Below are 22,559 nucleotides of genomic sequence, written 5' to 3'. Positions count from 1 at the left end.
GACAGGTCAACAGACATGTGGCACATAAGTGACGTGGTGCTGACACATGTGAACTGACGTGGCAGTGTACAGTTCAGGTGCTGATGTGCCAGTACATGTGGCAGCCCAATCAGATGCTGATGTGGCACTGACACATGGCAGACAGATGGCTGATGTGGCAGACTTGAGGTTAAGCTAACCTAACCTTGGTTAGTGGAGTGGTTAGAGGTCCAGTTAGTTGACCCAACCAGATTAGTCTGGTCACTGTAACTAGACTGTGACTAGTCCAGTTAGTCTAGTTGCAGACTAACCAGACTAGAGCCAGTTAGTCTGGTTAGAGTAACCAGTCAGTTACTTCATCTGGTTACTGTTCCCACAAAAAAAAAAAGGGACAGTTGCAGAGACTGTTTCTGCTTGCAGATTTCACCTACCTGTCAGACTTTTACTGTCAGAAAAGCAGCAGAAATCAGAGGAAAAATCAGAGATTTGCTGAAAAAGAGTACGCATGCCTTTGAGCAGTGAAAAGAGGGAAAAACAGATGCTTTTTGAAGTCATTTGCAGTAGCCAGAAAAGAGGCACACAGCTTTCAGTACTGGCATAGATTGTGAATGCAAGACACCTCTTGTTGAGGTATGAAAAGCGAAGGCAGCGTGCATCAGTTGCATACATAGTGTGTGTGTGAGAAACTTGCAGATCTCATACGAGTTGTAAGAAAATGGCTCAATCACTTATCCAGTGGGATTCACAAGATAGGGATGTGCATCCAAAATAGAGAAGTGTGCAACAAACTCAGCAAGAATTTGAGCAGACGGTACGCACTCGTATACAAGAGATGGAAAATCTCAGAAAGGATCCAAGGGCTCAGCATTTGTTTCAAGCAGAAGCTATTTCAAGCAGAAGCTATGCCTAATGCAGTATATGACGTGCCAATGACAGAGGCACACTCTCGTGTACAGCCAGAGAGAAAGAGAGATCTCATAGGGGACGGTATCATAGCAGGAAGAGATCGAGGCATCATCACCGATCTCCTAGTCCATCACCGTCTACCTCGAGTTCGGCTTTTGTATCTTCTTCTTTATCAGATAAACCATCAAGGAAAAGAAGGAAACATAGGAAGTCTAGGAAGAGAAAGTCTTCCAGAGAGACCAAGGAATTCAAAGAGGGCGGTAAATTTGTCAAGTTTATGACCTACAATGGACAGTATGGTCATATAGACAAAGCATTGCAGTTCATCAGGCAGTTTGATGCTGCATTTGGTACAGAAAAGTTTTCAGAATTCTCCAAGTTAAGAATGGTCAGTTTGCACTTGACAGCGACAGCTAGTGCATGGTGGAGTGCACAGACCGCAGATGGGTCAGCCCCAAAGAAGTGGAAGGACTTTAAGAAAGCCTTCTACCAGCAGTTTATGCCTAAAGAGTTTAGAGACCATGTTCTTCAAGATTGGGATAGTTTGCATATGGATGCAGGAGATACAGTGGATGTGTACAATCAAAAGTTTTGGGATGCTTATTTGCAGGTGCACCTTTCAAAAAGATCTCCAAAGGAACCCAAATGAGAAAGTACAGAGCAGGTCTCAGTCCAAGAATCCAGGAAGTAGTGAATGCTTTAGGGGCAAAGAACATTCAAGATCTTATGCATTCAGCTTCAGTAGCTAGTCTTGTGCCGTTACAAGATCCATCCACGGTACTATCCTTGCATGCAGGATGTGCCGAAAGAAAGAAAACTGATTTTTCAAAATCAGAAAAGAAAGAGTATCCCAAGGTTGAAAAGAAAGGGTTTCAGCCTCAGAAGTCGAGGGGTGCTCAGTTTTCAAAGTCATATAAAGGCAAATCTCCATTCACCCCTGAACAGATAGCTGAATTCCGTAGAGATAGGAAATGCTTCAAGTGCGGTAAAGAGGGGCATGTGGCTGCCCAGTGCCGAGAAAAGCCTTCAACTTCGAAGGGAAAAGAGGCAGAGAAGCCACGGGGACCGCAAAAGCCAATGGCAGGAGGAATTTCTGACATACTGGGTCATGTTTCAAACCCAGAAGAACGAGAATTGCTGCTATCATGGGGCAAAGTCAGAGACCAGCAAGCGCTAATTTTATTTGATCTAGGGGCTACTGATAATTTCATATCAGAGGACCTAGCCCTGAGGCTGGGAATAAAGACGGAGGAGTTGGGCAGGGCTTTGGATGCCGATCAGATGTTCTGTGAGAATCTTGTGCCAATCACTCCCGTGATAGGGAAGCTCCGTCTTTATGTACAGAGTTATGTGGATCAGGAAGACTTCTTCATTTCTCTACTGAAACATCATGATGTAGTCTTGGGAATGCCTTGGTTTCATCGCAAGGCAATGAAGTTGACTCTTCCTGAAAGAGTGCTGGAGTTTGTGCATAGGGGAAAAAATCAGTGTTTAGTTGCCAGGAATAAAGGGGGGACTATCCCCATTGTATCTGATGTTACATGTGGTAAAGCAATAAAGTCTGCAATTTCCGCGTACATGGTTTTTGTAAAAGAAAAAGAGAATGATATGCATGCTGAAATGAATGATGCAGACAAAGATAAGTTTCAGTTTCTTGTAAACTTTAAAGATTGCTTTTCCGATGCTTTGCCAGGGGAGTTACCCCCAGAGAGACCAGAAGATCATCAGATAGAGTTAATGCCTGGTAGTGAGCCACCAAACAGACCACCTTATAGAGTCAGTGCGACTCAGAGAGAGGAGATTATGGCTCAGGTACAAGACTTGCTGTCCAAAGGGTTGATTCAGCCCAGCTCGTCTCCTTTTTGTTCCCATGTACTGCTAGTACAGAAGAAAGATGGTTCATTCCGTATGTGCGTCGATTACCGCGCACTGAATAAAATGACCATCAAGAACTGATTCCCTATTCCACGCATTGATGATGTGCTGGATCAGTTAAATGGAGCTTCAGTTTTCAGCAGGATAGACTTAAAGAGTGGCTATCACCAAGTGAGGATACAGCCTCAGGATGTGCACAAGACAGTGTTCCGCACTACATTCGGGTTGTATGAATACTTAGTGATGCCTTTTGGGTTGGCAAATGCTCGAGCCACATTCAATAGAATGATGGATCACATCTTCCGAAAGTACATGCATTTCACGGGTACTTTCTTTAATGATATCCTAGTCTTTTCAAAGACAGAAGAAGAGCACAAGGAACATCTTGCTATAGTGTTTCAAGAGTTGAGAAATCATCAGCTTTATGCCAACAGCAAGAAAAGTGAATTCTTCTTGGAAGAAATCCATTATTTAGGGCATATAATATCCAAGAATGGGATACAGATGGATCCAGCAAAGATCTGTGCCATTCAAGAATGGCCAGAGCTGAAAACTGTGCATGAAGTTCGAAGTTTCCTAGGCCTGTGTTCTTACTACAGAAGGTTTATCAGGCATTTTGCTGATATCGCAGCTCCATTACATGACCTTACTAAGAAAAATGCAGCCTTCACATGGGGAATATCATAGAAGAAAGCATTCAATACACTGAAGGAGAAGTTGACTACAGAGCCTATTCTTGTAGTCCCGGATCTTTATCAACCTTTTGATGTTGATTGCGATGCTTGTGGAGAGTGTGTTGAGGCTGCATTACATCAGAATGGACATGTAGTAGCCTACGAGAGCCGAAGATTGCGTGATGCAGAAAGATATCTGGGAATCTATGAGAAAGAGTTATTGGCTGTAATTCATGCCATCCATACATGGAAGCACTATCTTTTGGGTGCAGATTTTACTTTTAAAACAGATCATCAAAGTCCGAGATACTTTTTGACTCAGACTAAGCTTTCCGAAAAGCATATGAAATGGACAAACATGCTCTCAATGTATCATTTTCAGATTGTCCATACCCCAGGAATTCGGAACAGAGTGGCAGATGCCTTGTCCCGAAGACCCCAGGTCAATAATGTGACTATTGCTTATCATCAGGACCTAGAAGGCATGAGGAGCAATATGCTAGTGATGCAGATTTTGGTGAGATTTTACAGCAAATGCAAGAGGGGCAATCTACCAGTCACTATTCCCTGAAAAATGGGTATCTAATGAAAGATGATTGCCTATGCATCACCCAGGAGATGAGGAAAAAGATTTTGGAGGAATGCCATGCAGCTCCCTATGCTGGACACAGAGGAATTACAGCAACAACTCTAGCACTAGAGAGGTATTTCTTTTGGCCAGGGATGCGGAAAGATATACATCAGTTTGTTACTGAATGCCTTACGTTTCAGAAAGTGAAGTATGATAGACGGAAGGCACCTGGCCTACTTATGCCTCTTCCCGTGCCTCAGGCAGCATGGGAAAGTATTACAATGGATTTTATTTTTGAATTGCCAAGATCAAAGTCAGGGAATGATGGGATTTGGACTATCATTGATAGATTCAGCAAGCAAGCTCATTTCATTCCGGTTCGCAAAGACATGAAGGCAGATCATATGTGTAAGCTTTTCATGGCATAGATCTTTAAGCATCATGGTATGCCTAAGTCCATTGTTAGTGATTGAGATCCCAGAATGACCAGTCTATTCTGGAGAGCTCTATTTGATAACATGGGGACGAATCTGAATTCTTCTTCTTCTTTCCATCCCCAGACAGATGGTCAAAGTGAAGTAGCAAATTCTACAGCATTGGATATGCTTAAATGCTACGCGGGTCACCAATGTTCAGACTGGGAAAAGTACCTACCATTAGTAGAGTTTGCTTACAGTAATATAGTACACAGCTCTATAGGGAAAGCCCCCTTTGAGGTCATTTATGGGAAGGTGATTTTGCCACCTATATTGAGGACCAAAGATGAAATATTTGCAGCTGATCAGTTTGTGAGAGACCTCCAGACAGCTTACAGCCAAGTCCGGACAGCAATCGAAAGGTCTCAAGAGAAACATAAAAGAGTTGCAGATAAGCATAGGAGACAGTTAGATCTCAAGGAAGGGGATTGGGTACTTTTGAAGTTTGAAAAAGCTAGGCTCCGCAAGTTTAAAGGCAAACAGAAAGTGTATGCAAAGTTATCTCCCAGATACTATGGCCCTTTCAGGGTTACAGAAAGAATAAATGAGGTTGCATACAGGTTAGCATTGCCAAAGCATTGGAGGATTCACAATGCATTCCATGTGAGTCTTCTAAAGAAATTCCAAGGGCCAGAGCCTACAGAACCAGTATCAGAGGATCCACCAGAAGAGGATGAGTTGGAGGAGGTCCTTCAGCCAGAGCAGATTGTGTACCATACTGTACGCAAAGGCCCTCAGGGCAAGGAGTTTTACAGGTATCTTGTAAAATTCAAGAATTATACGGCATTAGATGCCAAGTGGATGGACGAAGACATGTTATCTGATCATCCACAGCTTTTGGATGTTTACAAGGAAGCTTTTCAGTTGAGGTCAATTGAATAGAAGCCGAGGGGATGTCACCACAATGTAAATATCCTAAGTCAAAGTACAGTTGACCATTTATTTGATCATAATTAAAGAGTTTTATATGTCTTAATTATGGTCAAAGAGTTCTTTTAATGGTCAAAGAATTGACTACAATCAAAGATACTTGACTCTGGTCAAGTAAACCTGACCTTGGTCGGGGAGACTTGGTTTATTACCAAGAGGGTTAACTATGGTTAACCTGAGAACTACAGAGCTGACTACGGTCAGAGAGTGTTGACTTTGGTCAATGAGACTTGGCATGCGCCAAGAGGGTTAACCACGGTTAACCAAGATTTGCCAACTGCGGTTGGAGAGACTTGACTATAATTAAGGCGCCTCGACCCTTGGTCAAAGCCTCTTAATTATAATCAAGAGTGTTGACTCCGGTCAACCAGAGAATAAATATATATTTTTATATTTGTTATGTGTGCACATGTGTTCAGTGGGGACACCCACCGTGAGTAGAATTAGTCCACAGTGTGTTATTTGCATGCAAAGCGCTAACAATTAATGTGCAGGTACTAGGAAGAGTTATTTTTCCTAAGCGCTACGGGAGCCTAACAAGTATCTAGGAGGTTCGTGTGACCAAGTGCTTTGAAGACTCCAGAGTGGCCCTTAGTGGCATGTAATAGGACTTGGTCTAGATTTTAGACAAGTGGCATGTTGCCAATTTGAAATGAGCTTGAAGCTCTTGTAATGATTGATTCACGTTGGATTTTGTACCAGGCAGCTCTACGTTGAACTCTTGTAACAGCTTTCTCTCTTCATGAATAAAAACCTTCGGGGGAGCCCAGCTCGACATTTTTGTCCTGGGTCCTAGTGCAGCTCGACATTTTTGTCCTGGGTCCTAGTGCATCTGTAGAGAGAGGGAGTGAGAGAGAGCATAAGAGAGTAATTATCTAGAGCGAGCTTACACACTCTTAAATGGTTTTGTAAATAAGTAGTACTTTTCGTAGGTGGCCTAATTTTTCCACGTGGCATCCTAGGGTAGCCATCTCATAAGCATTGTGGTACATTTTGCCCAGGCCTATACCACCTCATGTTTGTTTAGATGAGAACATAATTATGAGACTTGTTCTCAAACTATTTGCTTAGAAGAATTCTGAATATTAGTCCCCCCTTCACGAGCCCGTCCGATTGTTTCAGCGGTGGATATTATTTGGGAGATTGTGGCTAGCACTACTGCATGGCTCATTTGAGTCATCAAATGTAGTCAGGTGATGGGAGGCCAGTAGGTCCCTGCGATGGCCACACTAGTTGCCATTTGGCATGATATTATCTTTACCCTGCAAGCTATTTGGGAGCGCAGTACCTTGGGTTCACGCGCGAGCATGAGAGGCGAGAGCGCTTTTGCAAGGCTTGACCTGCAGGCATTTTCTACACTCTTTCCGCGAGAGGTATTCGTTGGGTGTACAGATCACCACCCTGGTTGTTAAGCCCCGGTTCTGGAGGGACCCTAGGCAGTGAGCTGGGGCCTACGAAAGCCGGTTTGGCTAATAGCGGGCCTCCTCTTTTGTATTCACCTTCAGCAGCTCTATTGGAAGTTGACTTGTAGGGTGTTTTTTCAAAGCGTTAATAGAAGCTCATTTTTATGCAAAAAAAGACAAAAAAGCAAGAATTCTGTATATTGATTGATAAATCAGCTATAAAAGAGGGCTGAGATGGATCTTTACATGGTTTCTGCTTGTTAGCTTGAGGAGGTTCAAACTGTATAGCTACTGGAAAGACATGTGTGGCAGGCCACATTTGCTGACAGAAACTCAGTACGAAGACTTTGTATAAATGGATGCTCAAGTATGTGTGGGTGTGTGGATTTGTATATGTGAGAGCATACTTTTATACTATGGTCTACACCCACTGTTGGGCGTTGATGCTCAAGTACGAAGACTTTGTATAAATGGATGCTCAAGTATGTGTGGGTGTGTGGATTTGTATATGTGAGAGCATACTTTTATACTATGGTCTACACCCACTGTTGGGCGTTGATGACGTCAGTGGGGATGTCATAGTACCTAGTCCGTGCTATGCATGATGAAGTTTATGGTTCTCAATCTTATGAGTGACTCTCGTGAGATTGAAACTGCACTATGTTGTGTTTTTAGAGAATGAGTTTGGGAATGTTCCTGTATTCATCTAGGTATATGCTTTTGCCGTATTAGCGGACATGCAAATTTCACCTTGTGAAGTTTTCGTCCAAGTTGCGGCCTGTTGGTATTGCGATAATTCTTTCTATCTTAAATGGTGCATTGCCCTACCAGCTAGATTTAGATTTAGATGCTCGTTTGAGAGAGACTAAAATGAAATCGTTTAGACTTCACAAGCAGTTGTAGCTTGAATGAAGAGATTTGGACTACTTTTTGATTAGCCTTTTCCTTTAGTGCTAGCCTTCGTCATGGCTGAGTTTGCCCTTCACCTCCAGAGTGCCGACAGAAACTCAGTACGAAGACTTTGTATAAATGGATGCTCAAGTATGTGTGGGTGTGTGGATTTGTATGTGTGAGAGCACACTTTTATACTATGGTCTACACCCACTGTTGGGCGCTGATGACGTCAGTGGGGATGTCATAGTAGCTAGTTCCTGCTATGCATGATGGAGTTTATGGTTGTCAATCTTATGAGTGACTCTCGTGAGATTGAAACTGCACTATGTTGTGTTTTTAGAGGATGAGTTTGGGAATGTTCGTGGATTCATCTAGGTATATTTGATCAAGGCTTGAACTTTGCTTTGTTCGCTTATCTCTGCAACTTGCGAAAGGGATGCAGAAAAAAGTATACATGGTACTAAACATAAGTTGGTCTTCCTCATCATTGAAGTGGTGCTTTAGATAAGCACAATCCAAGTGTTAGATTTCCAGATCTAATAGCATATTTGTAGCCGAAGACTTTTTGTGGAAATTTGTTGGCGAAATTGCCAGATGTGTCACACATGAATTTTTTTCCTTTCGGCTGTCAAAAGGTTTTGAGGTCTTATGAAGAAATTCGTCTTCTTCCACTTGAAATGATGAAGTTTTGGCTTGCTGATATACGTGACAGAGCTCTTCCTTGAAACTTGTTGTCCTTGTATTTATCATAAGCATGCTTCTTGATCTTCTTTCGTAATAAATGTTCCTAAATCTCTTCCGTGAAACTTATTATCCTTGTATTTATCATAGGCATGTTTCTTGATCTTCTTTCACAATAAATGTTTCTAAAATTTCTTGCAGAAAAGAAGCTGAACTTGAAAAATCAAGTTTGCAAGAGCATAATCATTGAGAGTTCTAAGTATTCATGAAATTATGTCTAGCAATATTTTTTACTATGTTGGTCTGGGTCTCGCCAGTGCTGATGCAATAGCAACAAAGGGTAAAGGCAGATAAACCAAATGATATCTTTTTGAAGATATGTCTGAGATAAGTTTGATTTTTGGATATAGCAATTATATTTCAGGAGCTATGAAGTATTACACTTTCCATGAATGAGACTGGCTGCATTAGGGACCATAGTTGGGAGATTCAATTTGCAAACACAAAGGTTATGGCATCATGAGCTAATATTAGCTTTACCATCTGGAAGGCCACCGATAATTTCTTTTTTGGTGGAATCTGGCATGGATTCTTGCAGAGTTCCTAGACCATTTGTGTAACTGCATGTGGGCATCAGTCTTAGGATTCCATTTATACCTCTGTATAAGATGTATCATATAACCAGAGAAATATCATTGATCATTTTGAGCCTCAAAACAATCAATATTAATTATATAGCTAGGAAATGCTTTCGGATGGAGGCGCTTTTTCAACCCACCAGAAGGATTCATATGTCCATGGTGAAATTTGTTGCATATAAGCTTCATTTGTGGAGCCATGATGAATACAGATTTCTTACCTTCATGTGTCTTCCATTGTGATGAGATGCCTCTGCAGGATGCTTTAAAACAGTTTCATCTTCTAAAGGTTCTCCTTAAGAGGCCTAAATATCGAATATGTTTTAGAGGTCTTAGATACTACACCAATTCTATGATAGTTTGAGGTTCTGCAATTTAGCACGCTTTTAGACGAAAGAGATGAAACTTTTGAAGTGAAAGACTAAAGAAAGGATTGCTCCACAAAGAATTATTCCAATAGTAGCTATCAAAGATGTGGCTATCACAATCATATTCCCAGAAGGATGACTTTCTTCATCTGGAACAGATGTATCTTCTGGAGCCTCAGGGTTGGATCATATTGGGGCAAGGGCTGTGAAGGCTTTAGAGCCAGAGGGGGAGCTAGCGAGAAGAGTTAAGAGCTGGAGGGGGAACTGGAGGAGAGGTCCGAAAGATGTTAGTTTTCATAATTATGAAAAGAGGAGAAGGTTGATTATTGTCACCATGCCGATGCAGCGTGCGCCTTTTGGAGATCATTCTGCCAAAAATGACGTGGAGGAGCCGTTATCTGAGTATCAACTCAGTTGAACTAAGCATTAGGAAGTATTTCATTTGGTGAGGCTTTAAAAAATCCCTTACATTCGCCCGATTAGAAGACTAGGAAGCGACCATTCAAGACTATCAAAGGTGGGTTAGACCATCTAGATGGTAGTGGCAGCGAGATTTGAAAGGCAAGTAGGCATAACAAACGATGGACAGAGAAAATCGTTAGCACAAACTTGGTGCTCTCTATTGCTGACCTTGTTTTCATGAATTGCTAGGTTTATGAAATCACATCAGCTTCCCCCTGGTCTGGCGTTGGTCCCTCACTCTCTTCTGTCCTTTCTTCTTCTTTCCTTCGTATGGACCCCTGTTGGTGGTTTTTCGTGCTTTTCTGTCTGGCACTTTCGACGGCTTCATTTTTAGATCACAGTTTCTTATCCCCCACTGTAAATGCAACACACCACATTGTTTCTCAGTTGCTCAACTTTTTTATTTGTAGTGGTGTAACTGGTAGGAACTTTTTCTAAGAGGATGCATAGGCAACATATAGATGTGTTTCTCATACTCAACATAAATGGACAAGAATAAGGATTTTGTAAGAAAAATCAATAATGTTTTTTGTTGTTAATGATGTAGAGAAAAATGCAACGTGCACAACAGAATATTCTACCACAATAAAGGCCGTGGATTCCTGTCAAGAAGTGCACTCTGGAAACATCAGGCTCGATTGGTGGGGAACCAAGCATGGCTTTGTTCGAGGTGGACTTCTTGGAGCAAGCATGAAGGATAGAAAGGAAATGAGAACTAAAATGAATGAACCTGCTGATGAAGTAGGAGGCCCAGACACTAGGACAGCTTTTTGTGAACAGGATCAAGAAAATCTGTACAAAATTGTTCAGGTATTTCATTGTATTTTCAAAATTACACTGAGAGTGATAACTTGACTCTGGAAAAGGAAGATCATAGTTTCTCAGTTTGTAGGAATGCAAACAATGTACACCTATGAAGATATGTGAACAATGCATGTTCTGCAATGGTGCGTTGCCCTATCAGCTAGATTTAGATGCTCATTTGGGAGAGACTAAAATGAAATCGTTTAGACTTCACAAGCAGTTGTAGCTTGAATGAAGAGATTTTGGACTACTTTTTAATTTATCTTCTCCTTTAGTGCTAGTCTTCGTCACGACTGAGTTTGCCCTTCATCTCCGGAGTGCCGACAGAAACTCAGTACGAAAACTTTGTATAAATGGATGCTCAAGTATGTGTGGGTGTGTGGATTTGTATGTGTGAGAGCATATTTTGATACTATGGTCTACACCCACTGTTGGACGCTGATGACATCAGTGGGGATGCCATAGTAGCTAGTCCCTGCTATGCGTGATGGAGTTTATGGTTTTCAATCTTATGAGTGACTATCATGAGATTGAAACTGCACTATGTTGTGTTTTTAGAGGATGAGTTTGGGAATGTTCCTGGATTCATCTAGGTATAAGTGATTCTAGCAGAAGAGGCACCATGCTACTTGTCATGTCTTGGAAGTTGCAAATGATTTCATGGCCTATAAAAGGGAGAGAGTTGCATCTAGAGTGCAAAGCAAGGAGTAGGAGCAGGTCTCATGCCCACCACATGGAGCACATTGTCCTTCTCATCTCCCATCTTAAGAGCTGAAGGAGGCTACTGACATCGAGGATAAGCGGTACTCTTGAGAGGAAGACGATTAAAGTGATCCAGGATCAGCTAGGATCTCTGGATACTCCAGCCACACTACGATTTTTAAGATATCTACATCAGCATCATCATGAAGACTTCCTAGGGCAAGCACTGCTTGCTGTCCGAAAGAGAAACATGCAGCCAACAGCCCCGGGGGGGGGGGGGGGGGGGGGGACTCTCAAGATTATGCAGCTACCGAGGCAAAGGGGGTATTTTCAAATAGCTGTATTTTTTGGACAGCAAGTCTTTCAGCTCTTATCTCTTTCATATTCATTAGGCTGAAAGCTGAGGTGGGTCATGGCAACCACAGGGGATCTTCCTACCTTTCAAAGCCCTAGCCAATGTTGGGTGCCATAGGAGTACCACCACATGCAATTCTTTTGCAGGCTTGGAAAGAGTAGGACATAGATGTAATGAAGGCCAAGATTGGGCCAAGTTAGTGAGGGTTAGGCTAATCCTCACTAACTTGGCCCAATCTTGGCCTTCATTACAATAGATGCCTTCTCAGTCTGGATATCGACCACATAAGATAATGTAATTCCAGTGATCCATTTTTGTCGATTGTCCGAGGGCAAAAAGGTGATAGTACAAAGGGTGGGGAGGTGGACTTATATAGTCTCCCTCCGCACTACTTCCTTTTTGTCCTCTCTAGGCCTGAACATCCCCTAGAGGAATTAGCCTAACCCTCACTAACTTGGCCCAATCTTGGCCTTCATTACAATAGATGCCTTCTCAGTCTGGATATCGACCACATAAGATAATGTAATTCCACTGATCCATTTTTGTCGATTGTCCTACCTACATGGACTATGTTGAAAGATCGGTATAAGACAGACAATTCTTGAACTTCCAACACAAACTTTATGCGTTGAAGGTTGGAGGAGTTTCTCAACAAGACCAAGGTAATTTGGGATGAGTTAGCCTTGGTGCTTGAGAACTAGACACCACGAATTTGGCACAATTGTGTTGAGCAAGCTAATGTGTAGATACCGATTCTTTGTCATAGCTAAGAGGAGCAGCTCAATCATGTTTTGAGGAACTTGAAGTTATGGTCTTGGAAAAAGAGTTGTAATGAAGATGTGTAATGACATAGAAGCTCAAATCTGACATCTCAAAAGATGCATGTAACTATCCTTAAAGGCTAAGATGTTTTCCTCATGGGGTTCTGTTCACATGCTCGAGGATAGTTGGGAGGTGAGTCACCTGCTGATCTTTATTGATTGTGTTTAGGATTATAGTTAGCTGATATGAGGGCAGTCTAGATCAGCAGAGGGAGCGGACAAGATATCATCGAGGGAAAACCCTGCGCGAGATTGGGAGTGCGCAGAGCACACTCGATTGAGGTCCAACGTCCGGTGGCGTCACGCCATCCATGTCGTAGTAGCATCTCCCTTTGTCGTCGCATCTCCATCAAGTAGAGCCCAATGTAGACCTGGTCCTGGAAGTGGATCAATCATGAGACTGGGCCAAAGCTGTATCCCTCCTGAAAAAGGCAGTGGTAGCGCCCTTGGATCTCATAGTAGGTTGGGCAGACACACAGAAAGTGCTCCTCTGTTACGCTCTAGCCGAGGTAGCATGACCTCGGAAGAATCAATCGACATTTCCCTTAAAGGATCTATCTCTGTAATATATGTGTTTGCGCTTCATGTAAATGATCGGGAGGGATTTAATGTCAAGGTCCTAGGTGAGGGCTGATAGCACCAGACTAGGTAGATCTAAGGCCAAGGGCCTAGTGCAAAGATTGTGCCTAGGGGCAAGGAATTTAATGCATCCCAAGAGAGGGGTGAAATGTTGCATTAGGAAGGCCCTATATGGATGACATGTGGCATCTAGATCTATCTAGGAAATTGGGGTTTGCTGAGGCTAGAGAGAGAAGAGAAGAAGATGATTCATGTGGACTTTGTAACGCAGATCTCTGTCTGCTCGTTAGCCTTAGCGAGATATGGCTGGGAGGAAGTAAATGGTGCTACTCCCTTGATCGAAGTAGAGAACAAACAGAGAGTGTGTGATAATTGGTATCAGAGCCTTGTGGAGAGAGCAAGGGACGAGTGACGTACTGAAGGAATTTGGGAGCAGGGAGACCAATTGGACGAACGTTGAGGCTTCTGAGTCGTTGTTGGATCGTAGAGATCCCGTAAGACACTGACGGACAGTAGACCTGGAGCCTTGGCGGAGCGGCTGATAATTGACGACGGACAGCGGGAGTTAGTGACGTGCATGATTATCGCAGGCGTTGTTCGAACGAAAAAAAAGCATTGGGTAACCTGCTCGTAAGCAGTGACGGGAGTAACGACCCAGCGAGTTTTGGAGATTCGAGTTTGTGGAGCTGAGGCAGGAGCGAACAAGATCAGGGAGCATTTTATCTATTTTCCCATTTGGTCTTCGTTATTCCTGTTTTGTCAGAAGCAGTTAGACTTTTGTGGTTGTGGCAGAGGTTACAGATTATGATTGAGGTTATGCCTGTGTGCTTCAGTCAGAGTTAGTTTGCAGGAATTTCCCTAGCATAGGGAAAAGCGCTATTTGGGTTATGCATGTGTCAAATGCCTAGATAGTATACATGTCAGATTGCAGGAATTTCCTAGTACACTGAATTGTGTCCGCTGGTAAATACAGTTTGCTAGTGGTGTTTTATTCAGCTCCTCTGTTACGCTCTAGCCGAGGTAGCATGACCTCGGAAGAATCAGTCGACATTTCCCTTAAAGGATCTATCTCTGTAATATATGTGTTTGCGCTTCATGTAAATGATCGGGAGGGATTTAATGTCAAGGTCCTAGGTGAGGGCTGATAGCACCAGACTAGGTAGATCTAAGGCCAAGGGCCTAGTGCAAAGATTGTGCCTAGGGGCAAGGAATTTAATGCATCCCAAGAGAGGGGTGAAATGTTGCATTAGGAAGGCCCTATATGGATGACATGTGGCATCTAGATCTATCTAGGGAATTGGGGTTTGCTGAGGCTAGAGAGAGAAGAGAAGAAGATGATTCATGTGGACTTTGTAACGCAGATCTCTGTCTGCTCGTTAGCCTTAGCGAGATATGGCTGGGAGGAAGTAAATGGTGCTACTCCCGTGATCGAAGTAGAGAACAAACACAGAGAGTGTGTGATAATTGGTATCAGAGCCTTGTGGAGAGAGCAAGGGACGAGTGACGTACTGAAGGAATTTGGGAGCAGGGAGACCAATTGGACGAACGTTGAGGCTTCTGAGTCGTTGTTGGATCGTAGAGATCCCGTAAGACACTGACGGACAGTAGACCTGGAGCCTTGGCGGAGCGGCTGATAATTGACGACGGACAGCGGGAGTTAGTGACGTGCATGATTATCGCAGGCGCTGTTCGAACGAAAAAAAAGCACTGGGTAACCTGCTCGTAAGCAGTGACGGGAGTAACGACCCAGCGAGTTTTGGAGATTCGAGTTTGTGGAGCTGAGGCAGGAGCGAACAAGATCAGGGAGCATTTTATCTATTTTCCCATTTGGTCTTCGTTATTCCTGTTTTGTCAGAAGCAGTTAGACTTTTGTGGTTGTGGCAGAGGTTACAGATTATGATTGAGGTTATGCCTGTGTGCTTCAGTCAGAGTTAGTTTGCAGGAATTTCCCTAGCATAGGGAAAAGCGCTATTTGGGTTATGCATGTGTCAAATGCCTAGATAGTGTACATGTCAGATTGCAGGAATTTCCTAGTACACTGAATTGTGTCAGCTGGTAAATACAGTTTGCTAGTGGTGTTTTATTTAATTAAAAAAAAAAAAAAAAGGCCCCAAAATCAAAACAAAACACCCATTGAACAGAATGGAAGCAGAAGAAGGAGCTTCCAGGAGGGACCCTGGTGAATCAGGAGTCCGGCCAACCCAGCAGGGATCGCGCCCAGTAGCTCACACTTTATCTGGCAGGATTGCATTGCTCAAGGATGCCTTGCAACAGTTGTTAGCGCAGCAATTACAGGCTAATGCAGGGCAATCCGAACTTAGGAGAGCGATACAGAGTGTGTCTGCCAGAGCTTCTCGAGAAGAGAAGGGAAAGGCTCCAATGGAACTGGAGTCTAGTGTCCATACGGTCGAGCCTAGGAAGGCTAAAGTGCCAAATATTGCCAATTACAGACCGGAAAAGTATTCTGGTCGGATGAGCGACCGTAGCTCTGATGTCATTGAGACATGGTTACACAAATGGGACGAGGCGTTCGCCATTTGTGAGATTAGAAATGACATCAAAAAGATCCGCGAGGCCACCCACATGTTTAGTGAGGCAGCGGATCGGTGGTGGATTAAACAACAAAAAGATGGCATAGCATCCACTACCTGGGAGGGGTTTAAAAGAGAGTTCAGGAAACACTTCTTACCTCCTGACGAAGCATCCCGAGCTTGGGATCAATATAGGAACCTTCGTCAGAGAAATTTATCAGTGGCAGAATACACTGATAAGTTTCGAGAGAGTGTAATGAAGGTTGACGAACCCCTGCCTCAATCAATCCAAGTGAAAGATTTCATATTTGGATTGAATGATCGAATAAAAATGGAAGTTCGGGCTAAGTACGCGAACACGCTAGATGATGCAATAGCTATAGCCCTGAACTACGAGGATGCCAAGGGTAGCAAGCCAAGTGGGTTTGCACAGGTCGGAACCCAGTATGGGTATCCGAAGAAATCTGGGTTTAAGAAGAAGTGGGCTAGTAGAGGGAGTGGTTTGCAGCCGAGTGGTCAAGCCAAGCAGGCGAGACCGGCTGAAACTCCTAAACCAAGTACCACCATTGGAGTGAAGAGGAAAGTAACCCCAATGGCAGCCCGGGCTTGGTCTAAGTCTCCCTTGAACCCAGAACAAAGGGAAAAAGCGAGGAGAGAAGGCCTATGCTTTGGTTGCCTTCAACCTCATCAGTGGAAGGAATGTCCACGTAACAAAGATCGTCGGATGGCTGAGATGGTGATCTCAGAGTGCGACGTGGAGATGCAGGGAAGTCCCAGAGCGGAAGAGATGCAGATTCAGCTAGCGGGATCTTCTCAGAGGTTAGTACCTTGTTTGTTATGTGTATCTGTTGCTAAGTTAGTGACGAGTGCACCTGATAACATCCTATCTAAGCCCGCAGCAACGGGGTATACAGCCTTTAATGATACGGAGTTATTTAAAATGAAAGGGCAAGTGGCCAGTCATAATGTCATTGTGTTGTTTGACTCGGCGTCAACTCACAATGTGATTAACTCCAAGCTCGTGAAGAGGCTGAAACTAAAGACAAGTCCATCTGACTATGCGTATACAGTCAGGATGGCCGATGGAAGTTCAACTGAAGTATGGGACCAAAGGGTTACCCAGTTGGAGCTTCGGATTCAGGACTATGCTGAGAAGCTTGATTTTGAAATGACCAAGCTTGCTCATGCGGATATAGCCCTGGGAATGGCGTGGCATTCTAGGAAGAATCCAGCCATTGACTGGAAAAAGCACGTATATCAATTCAGGATGAATGATGTGCTTTATGTCTTGCGAGGTGAAAAAGATATACCTCAGGGATCGTTGGTTTCCGTGATGGAAATCAGAAAGGCTCAAGTAGAGTTTTTATACCTTTGCACAGCATCGGTAGAGTCGGTGGATGATTTTTCGACTAGCACTGATGTTACGCAAAGTGGTGAGATGGCCAAGCTGGCTAATCTTATAACAGAGGAGTTCTCTGAATGTTTTAGGGATGAACTACCTTATGGGTTACCTCCAGAGCAGAAAGTTCAACATAAGATTGAACTGATCCCGGGGGCAGAACCTGTAAATAGACCTCCTTATAGAATGAGTTTTGCTGAAGAGGCGGAGGTGCGTAGACAACTGGAAGAATACCTCAAGTTGGGGCAGATTCAACCAAGTTTTTCACCTTTTGCTTCGCCAGTGATATAAAGAGGAAAAAGGATGATACGTTTCGTCTCTGTATAGATTCTCTGTATAGATTACAGAGCATTGAATAATATCACTGTTAAGCACAGGTATCCGATGGCTCGGATTGATGATTTGCTAGATGCATTACATGGACCCGTGATTTTCAGCAAGATAGATCTTAAGTGTGGCTACCATCAGATCCGGATTAGAGCCGAGGATGTGCATAAAACTGCTTTCAGAAGCAGGTTTGGTCATTATGAGTTTTTGGTAATGTCCTTCGGACTTACCAATGCTCCAGCGACCTTCGTCATGCTTATGAACGATTTACTACGTCCGTATATCGGAAAGTTCGTAGTACATTTTATTGACGATATCCTGATATTCAGTAAAAGTGTTATTGAGCATCGTGAACACTTAAGGATAGTGTTCAGTACTTTGAGGAAAGCCAGTCTTTATGTGAATAAAAAGAAAACTATGCTGTGTATGGTTAGGCTTGAATATTTAGGGTTCATAATTACTCCACAGGGGGTAGAAATGGATCCGAAGAAAGTGGCTGCGATACTAACTTGGCCAATCCCTTAGAGTCTGACCGCGTTGCGATCATTCTTGGGATTTGTCCAATTTTATAGAAGGCATATCAAAGGATATTCCGGAATAGTATCGCCATTGACTGATCTGACCTGAGATAAAGTACCTTTTATTTGGGGACAGAATCAACAAGAAAGTTTTAACACCATAAAACAAGCTGTGGTCTCAGGACCGGTGTTAAAAATAGTTGATCAGAAACCGTTGTTTCTAGAAACTGATGCAAGTGGCATTGCGGTAGGAGCAGTTCTCCTTCAAGAGGGAAGGCCAGTAGCCTTCGAAAGCAAGAAGCTTTCTCCCTCTCAAAGGAATTGGCTAACTCATGAATTGGAATTGTATGCAGTTATCCATGCTTTGAAAACATGGAGGCATTATTTGTATGGTTCAGAGTTTTATGTGGATGTGGATCATGATACTCTGAAACATTTTTTGTAAACAGCCTGACTTGAGGGGCCGCCAAGCTAGGTGGGCAGAGCTCATGCAGGAGTTTAATCTAACGATTCGGTACCGAAGAGGAAAAGACAATAAGGTTGCTGATGCATTGTCTCGCATTATGCACAACCTGAGTTTCACGGTATTAGAGAGTGCTCTAATGACCGAGATAAGAGAAACTCAAAAAGTGGACGAGTTTGTCCAGAGCTTGTGGCCTAAGACTCATGTGTTAAAACCCGAGGAAAATGAAAAGGATGACCTGGCATCCAGAAAAGGCCAAACTTATGCAAGATATGCCATAAGGGATGGTATGCTAGTTAGAAATGGCAAGGTTGTAGTACCTGGTCAGAATGATCTCAGGCAGAGAGTCATTCGACAATGCCATGATAGCCCGTGTGCGGGACATGCAGGAGTCGAGAAGACATATGATCTCGTGAAGCGAGATTTCTTTTGGCCAAAGATGAAAAAGCATGTTCATGAATATGTGACACGGTGTTTCTCGTGTCAGGTAAGTAAGGCCGAGCGGGTGAAGCCACCCGGACTTTTACAGCCCTTGGAAATACCACTAAGTAAGTGGGAGAGCATTTCCATGGACTTTATTGTAGGGCTACCTGTAACACAAGGAGGGTATAATTCTATCCTTGTGGTGGTTGATCGTCTAACCAAGATGGCTCACTTCGTTCCGACTAGAGAGTCTGTTAGTGCCCCGCAAGTGGCGGATTTGTTTATTAGACATATATTTCGTCTGCATGGATTGCCTAGATCCATAGTGTCGGACAGAGATGTTAGATTTACCGGTCATTTTTGGACAGCGGTATTTGAGACACTAAGGACTGAGGAATTGGCTAACTCATGAATTGGAATTGTATGCAGTTATCCATGCTTTGAAAACATGGAGGCATTATTTGTATGGTTCAGAGTTTTATGTGGATGTGGATCATGATACTCTGAAACATTTTTTGTAAACAGCCTGACTTGAGGGGCCGCCAAGCTAGGTGGGCAGAGCTCATGCAGGAGTTTAATCTAACGATTCGGTACCGAAGAGGAAAAGACAATAAGGTTGCTGATGCATTGTCTCGCATTATGCACAACCTGAGTTTCACGGTATTAGAGAGTGCTCTAATGATCGAGATAAGAGAAACTCAAAAAGTGGACGAGTTTGTCCAGAGCTTGTGGCCTAAGACTCATGTGTTAAAACCCGAGGAAAATGAAAAGGATGACCTGGCATCCAGAAAAGGCCAAACTTATGCAAGATATGCCATAAGGGATGGTATGCTAGTTAGAAATGGCAAGGTTGTAGTACCTGGTCAGAATGATCTCAGGCAGAGAGTCATTCGACAATGCCATGATAGCCCGTGTGCGGGACATGCAGGAGTCGAGAAGACATATGATCTCGTGAAGCGAGATTTCTTTTGGCCAAAGATGAAAAAGCATGTTCATGAATATGTGACACGGTGTTTCTCGTGTCAGGTAAGTAAGGCCGAGCGGGTGAAGCCACCCGGACTTTTACAGCCCTTGGAAATACCACTAAGTAAGTGGGAGAGCATTTCCATGGACTTTATTGTAGGGCTACCTGTAACACAAGGAGGGTATAATTCTATCCTTGTGGTGGTTGATCGTCTAACCAAGATGGCTCACTTCGTTCCGACTAGAGAGTCTGTTAGTGCCCCGCAAGTGGCGGATTTGTTTATTAGACATATATTTCGTCTGCATGGATTGCCTAGATCCATAGTGTCGGACAGAGATGTTAGATTTACCGGTCATTTTTGGACAGCGGTATTTGAGACACTAAGGACTGAGTTGGGAATGAGTAGTGGGGATCATCCTGAGACGGATGGTCAGACGGAGAGAGTCAACCAAACTTTAGAGGATATGCTGAGGGCATATGTGTCATTGAGGCAACATACATGGGACAAGTGGTTGCCATTGTTGGAGTTTGCCTACAATGATAGGAAACATTCATCTACTGGGTTCAGTCCGTTTGAGCTGAACTATGGTTATAGACCAACTAATCCAACTATAGTTGGGGTACCTCAGAAAGTGCCTAGTGCCGCGAACTTTGTAGTTCAGATGGGGGAGATGCTAGCACTTGCGAGAGCTAATATCCGCCAGGCTATGGATAGAGCAAAGGTGTATGCGGATGAAAATCGGTCTATAAGAGTATTTGAAGAAGGAGAAAAAGTTTTTCTCAGAATTCCTTCGCACTCGAAGTCGTTGACTTCAGGAGAGTCTGCTAAGTTATCACCTCGATACTGTGGGCCGTGGTTAATTCTAAAGAGAATAGGCAGTGTAGCCTATAAATTAGAATTGCCACAGGGGTGTAAGGTGCATCCGGTTTTTCATGTTTCGCGCTTAAAGAAATTTTTGCATACAGGTGACTCACTAATCGAAGGTGTGGTTTTGTTTCAGGAGATAGAGGATATTGCAAGGCGCCAGCCAACAAGAATCCTGGACCGAGGAACAATGCAAATACGAAATCGAAAGATACCCACGGTGTTGGTTGCATGGCATGGTCAGCCTCTATCCGAAGCTACCTGGGAATTCGTATATCAGTTGCGGAGAGTGTTGCCAGACTTTATCATCGAGGACGTTGATGTCTGAAGAGGGAAGGAATGTTACGCTCTAGCCGTGGTAGCATGACCTCGGAAGAATCAGTCGACATTTCCCTTAAAGGATCTATCTCTGTAATATATGTGTTTGCGCTTCATGTAAATGATCGGGAGGGATTTAATGTCAAGGTCCTAGGTGAGGGCTGATAGCACCAGACTAGGTAGATCTAAGGCCAAGGGCCTAGTGCGAAGATTGTGCCTAGGGGCAAGGAATTTAATGCATCCCAAGAGAGGGGTGAAATGTTGCATTAGGAAGGCCCTATATGGATGACATGTGGCATCTAGATCTATCTAGGGAATTGGGGTTTGCTGAGGCTAGAGAGAGAAGAGAAGAAGATGATTCATGTGGACTTTGTAACGCAGATCTCTGTCTGCTCGTTAGCCTTAGCGAGATATGGCTGGGAGGAAGTAAATGGTGCTACTCCCGTGATCGAAGTAGAGAACAAACAGAGAGAGTGTGTGATATCCTCTGTCTCGACCGACCCCATCGTGCACAACTTGCAAGTTAGGTTGTGGGCAGAATATGTAGCCAGCAAAACCACGAACTACCAGCAGGATGTGTAGAGGCGAGAATTTCTTGAACAAGAGGGGCTGGCCGAGGTGATTTGCTGGGCAGCAAGGCTTCTATTCGCAGGCAGAGATGGCGAGTTGAAGAGGTAGAGCCGGCTGTGCGTTGGTGTCAGGCTGTCACTCATCTGAGGTGATGGAAGGCATCCATGGCTGAGCAAAGGCTGGCGAACAGATTCAGCAGGCTGAGAGCAGGATTGGCGTGACTATGGAAGGCCGCCAAGGGCTGAGCAAAGCTTGGGAGCAGAATTGTTGGTGGGGAGCAGGCTTGGCGCAAACGGCAAGGGTCACACATGAAAAGGTGTGTACTCCAAAGTGTATGTGCATGAAGAGTTGTGTACCCCTTGTGAAGGGTGTGACCCTTGATGAGAGGGTACATTACAATGGTATTGTCTCTTCAATAGAATGTCTCTTGTGAAGGGTTTGCCTCATAGGAAGTGTCCCGTCGAAAGGGCATACCCTTCCACAAGTGTCCATTCATCAAACCATCCGTAAGTCTAAGGTATAGAGAAAGGAATATGTCACAGATCGTTACAACCTGCTGATCTTTATTGATTGTGTTTGGATTGCGTTTAGGGTTATAGTTAGCTGATATGAGGGCAGTCTAGATCAATAGAGAGAGTGGACAAGATATCATCAAGTGAAAACCCTACGCGAGACTGAGAGTGCCCAGAGCACACTCTATTGAGGTCCAACCTATCACAACTTTCCTCAGGGGGGACCGACAGAGACGAGGAGTTACTTTGGACATAGCCCAGAGGGTTCAGAGATCGAGGAGGCCGCATCCCCCACCACCATAGTTACTAGGGAACGGCGTTTCGACATCTGGAACGTTTGGAATGCCGTTCGAAGAAGCAGGCCGGAACCAAAACGGCCCTGGAATGTCTCAACTTAAAAAAATAATAATTTATATATTGCTCTTGGAAAGTTTCAAATGAGTATTTTAGATCTTATATATAAAGTCAAAGATGAATGCTAGTTTCTTTCATTTTCTAACATAGTTTTTAGTCATATGATGACGTGTCATGTATGACGTGGCATTTTGGTG

General features: G+C 43.7%; 1 protein-coding gene across 2 annotated transcripts in view; it reads left to right on the top strand.

Annotated features, from left to right (window-relative positions):
• Window positions 1–22,559, top strand: part of LOC147896736 (D111/G-patch domain-containing protein) — a 65,520-nt gene that overhangs the window by 21,739 nt on the left and 21,222 nt on the right. For both annotated transcript variants that reach the window (XM_087381976.1, XM_087381977.1), the window contains exon 8: window positions 10,405–10,667. In XM_087381976.1, coding sequence (XP_087238102.1) covers window positions 10,405–10,667 — 263 coding nt within the window. The remainder of the gene's footprint in view (window positions 1–10,404; window positions 10,668–22,559) is intronic.

The sequence above is a fragment of the Dipteris shenzhenensis genome, chromosome 11 (assembly GCF_047967505.1).
Source record: "Dipteris shenzhenensis isolate YYH24624 ecotype China chromosome 11, Dip_SZ_1.0, whole genome shotgun sequence".
Classification (NCBI taxonomy): domain Eukaryota; kingdom Viridiplantae; phylum Streptophyta; class Polypodiopsida; order Gleicheniales; family Dipteridaceae; genus Dipteris; species Dipteris shenzhenensis.
This window is presented reverse-complemented; position numbering and strand designations above follow the sequence as displayed.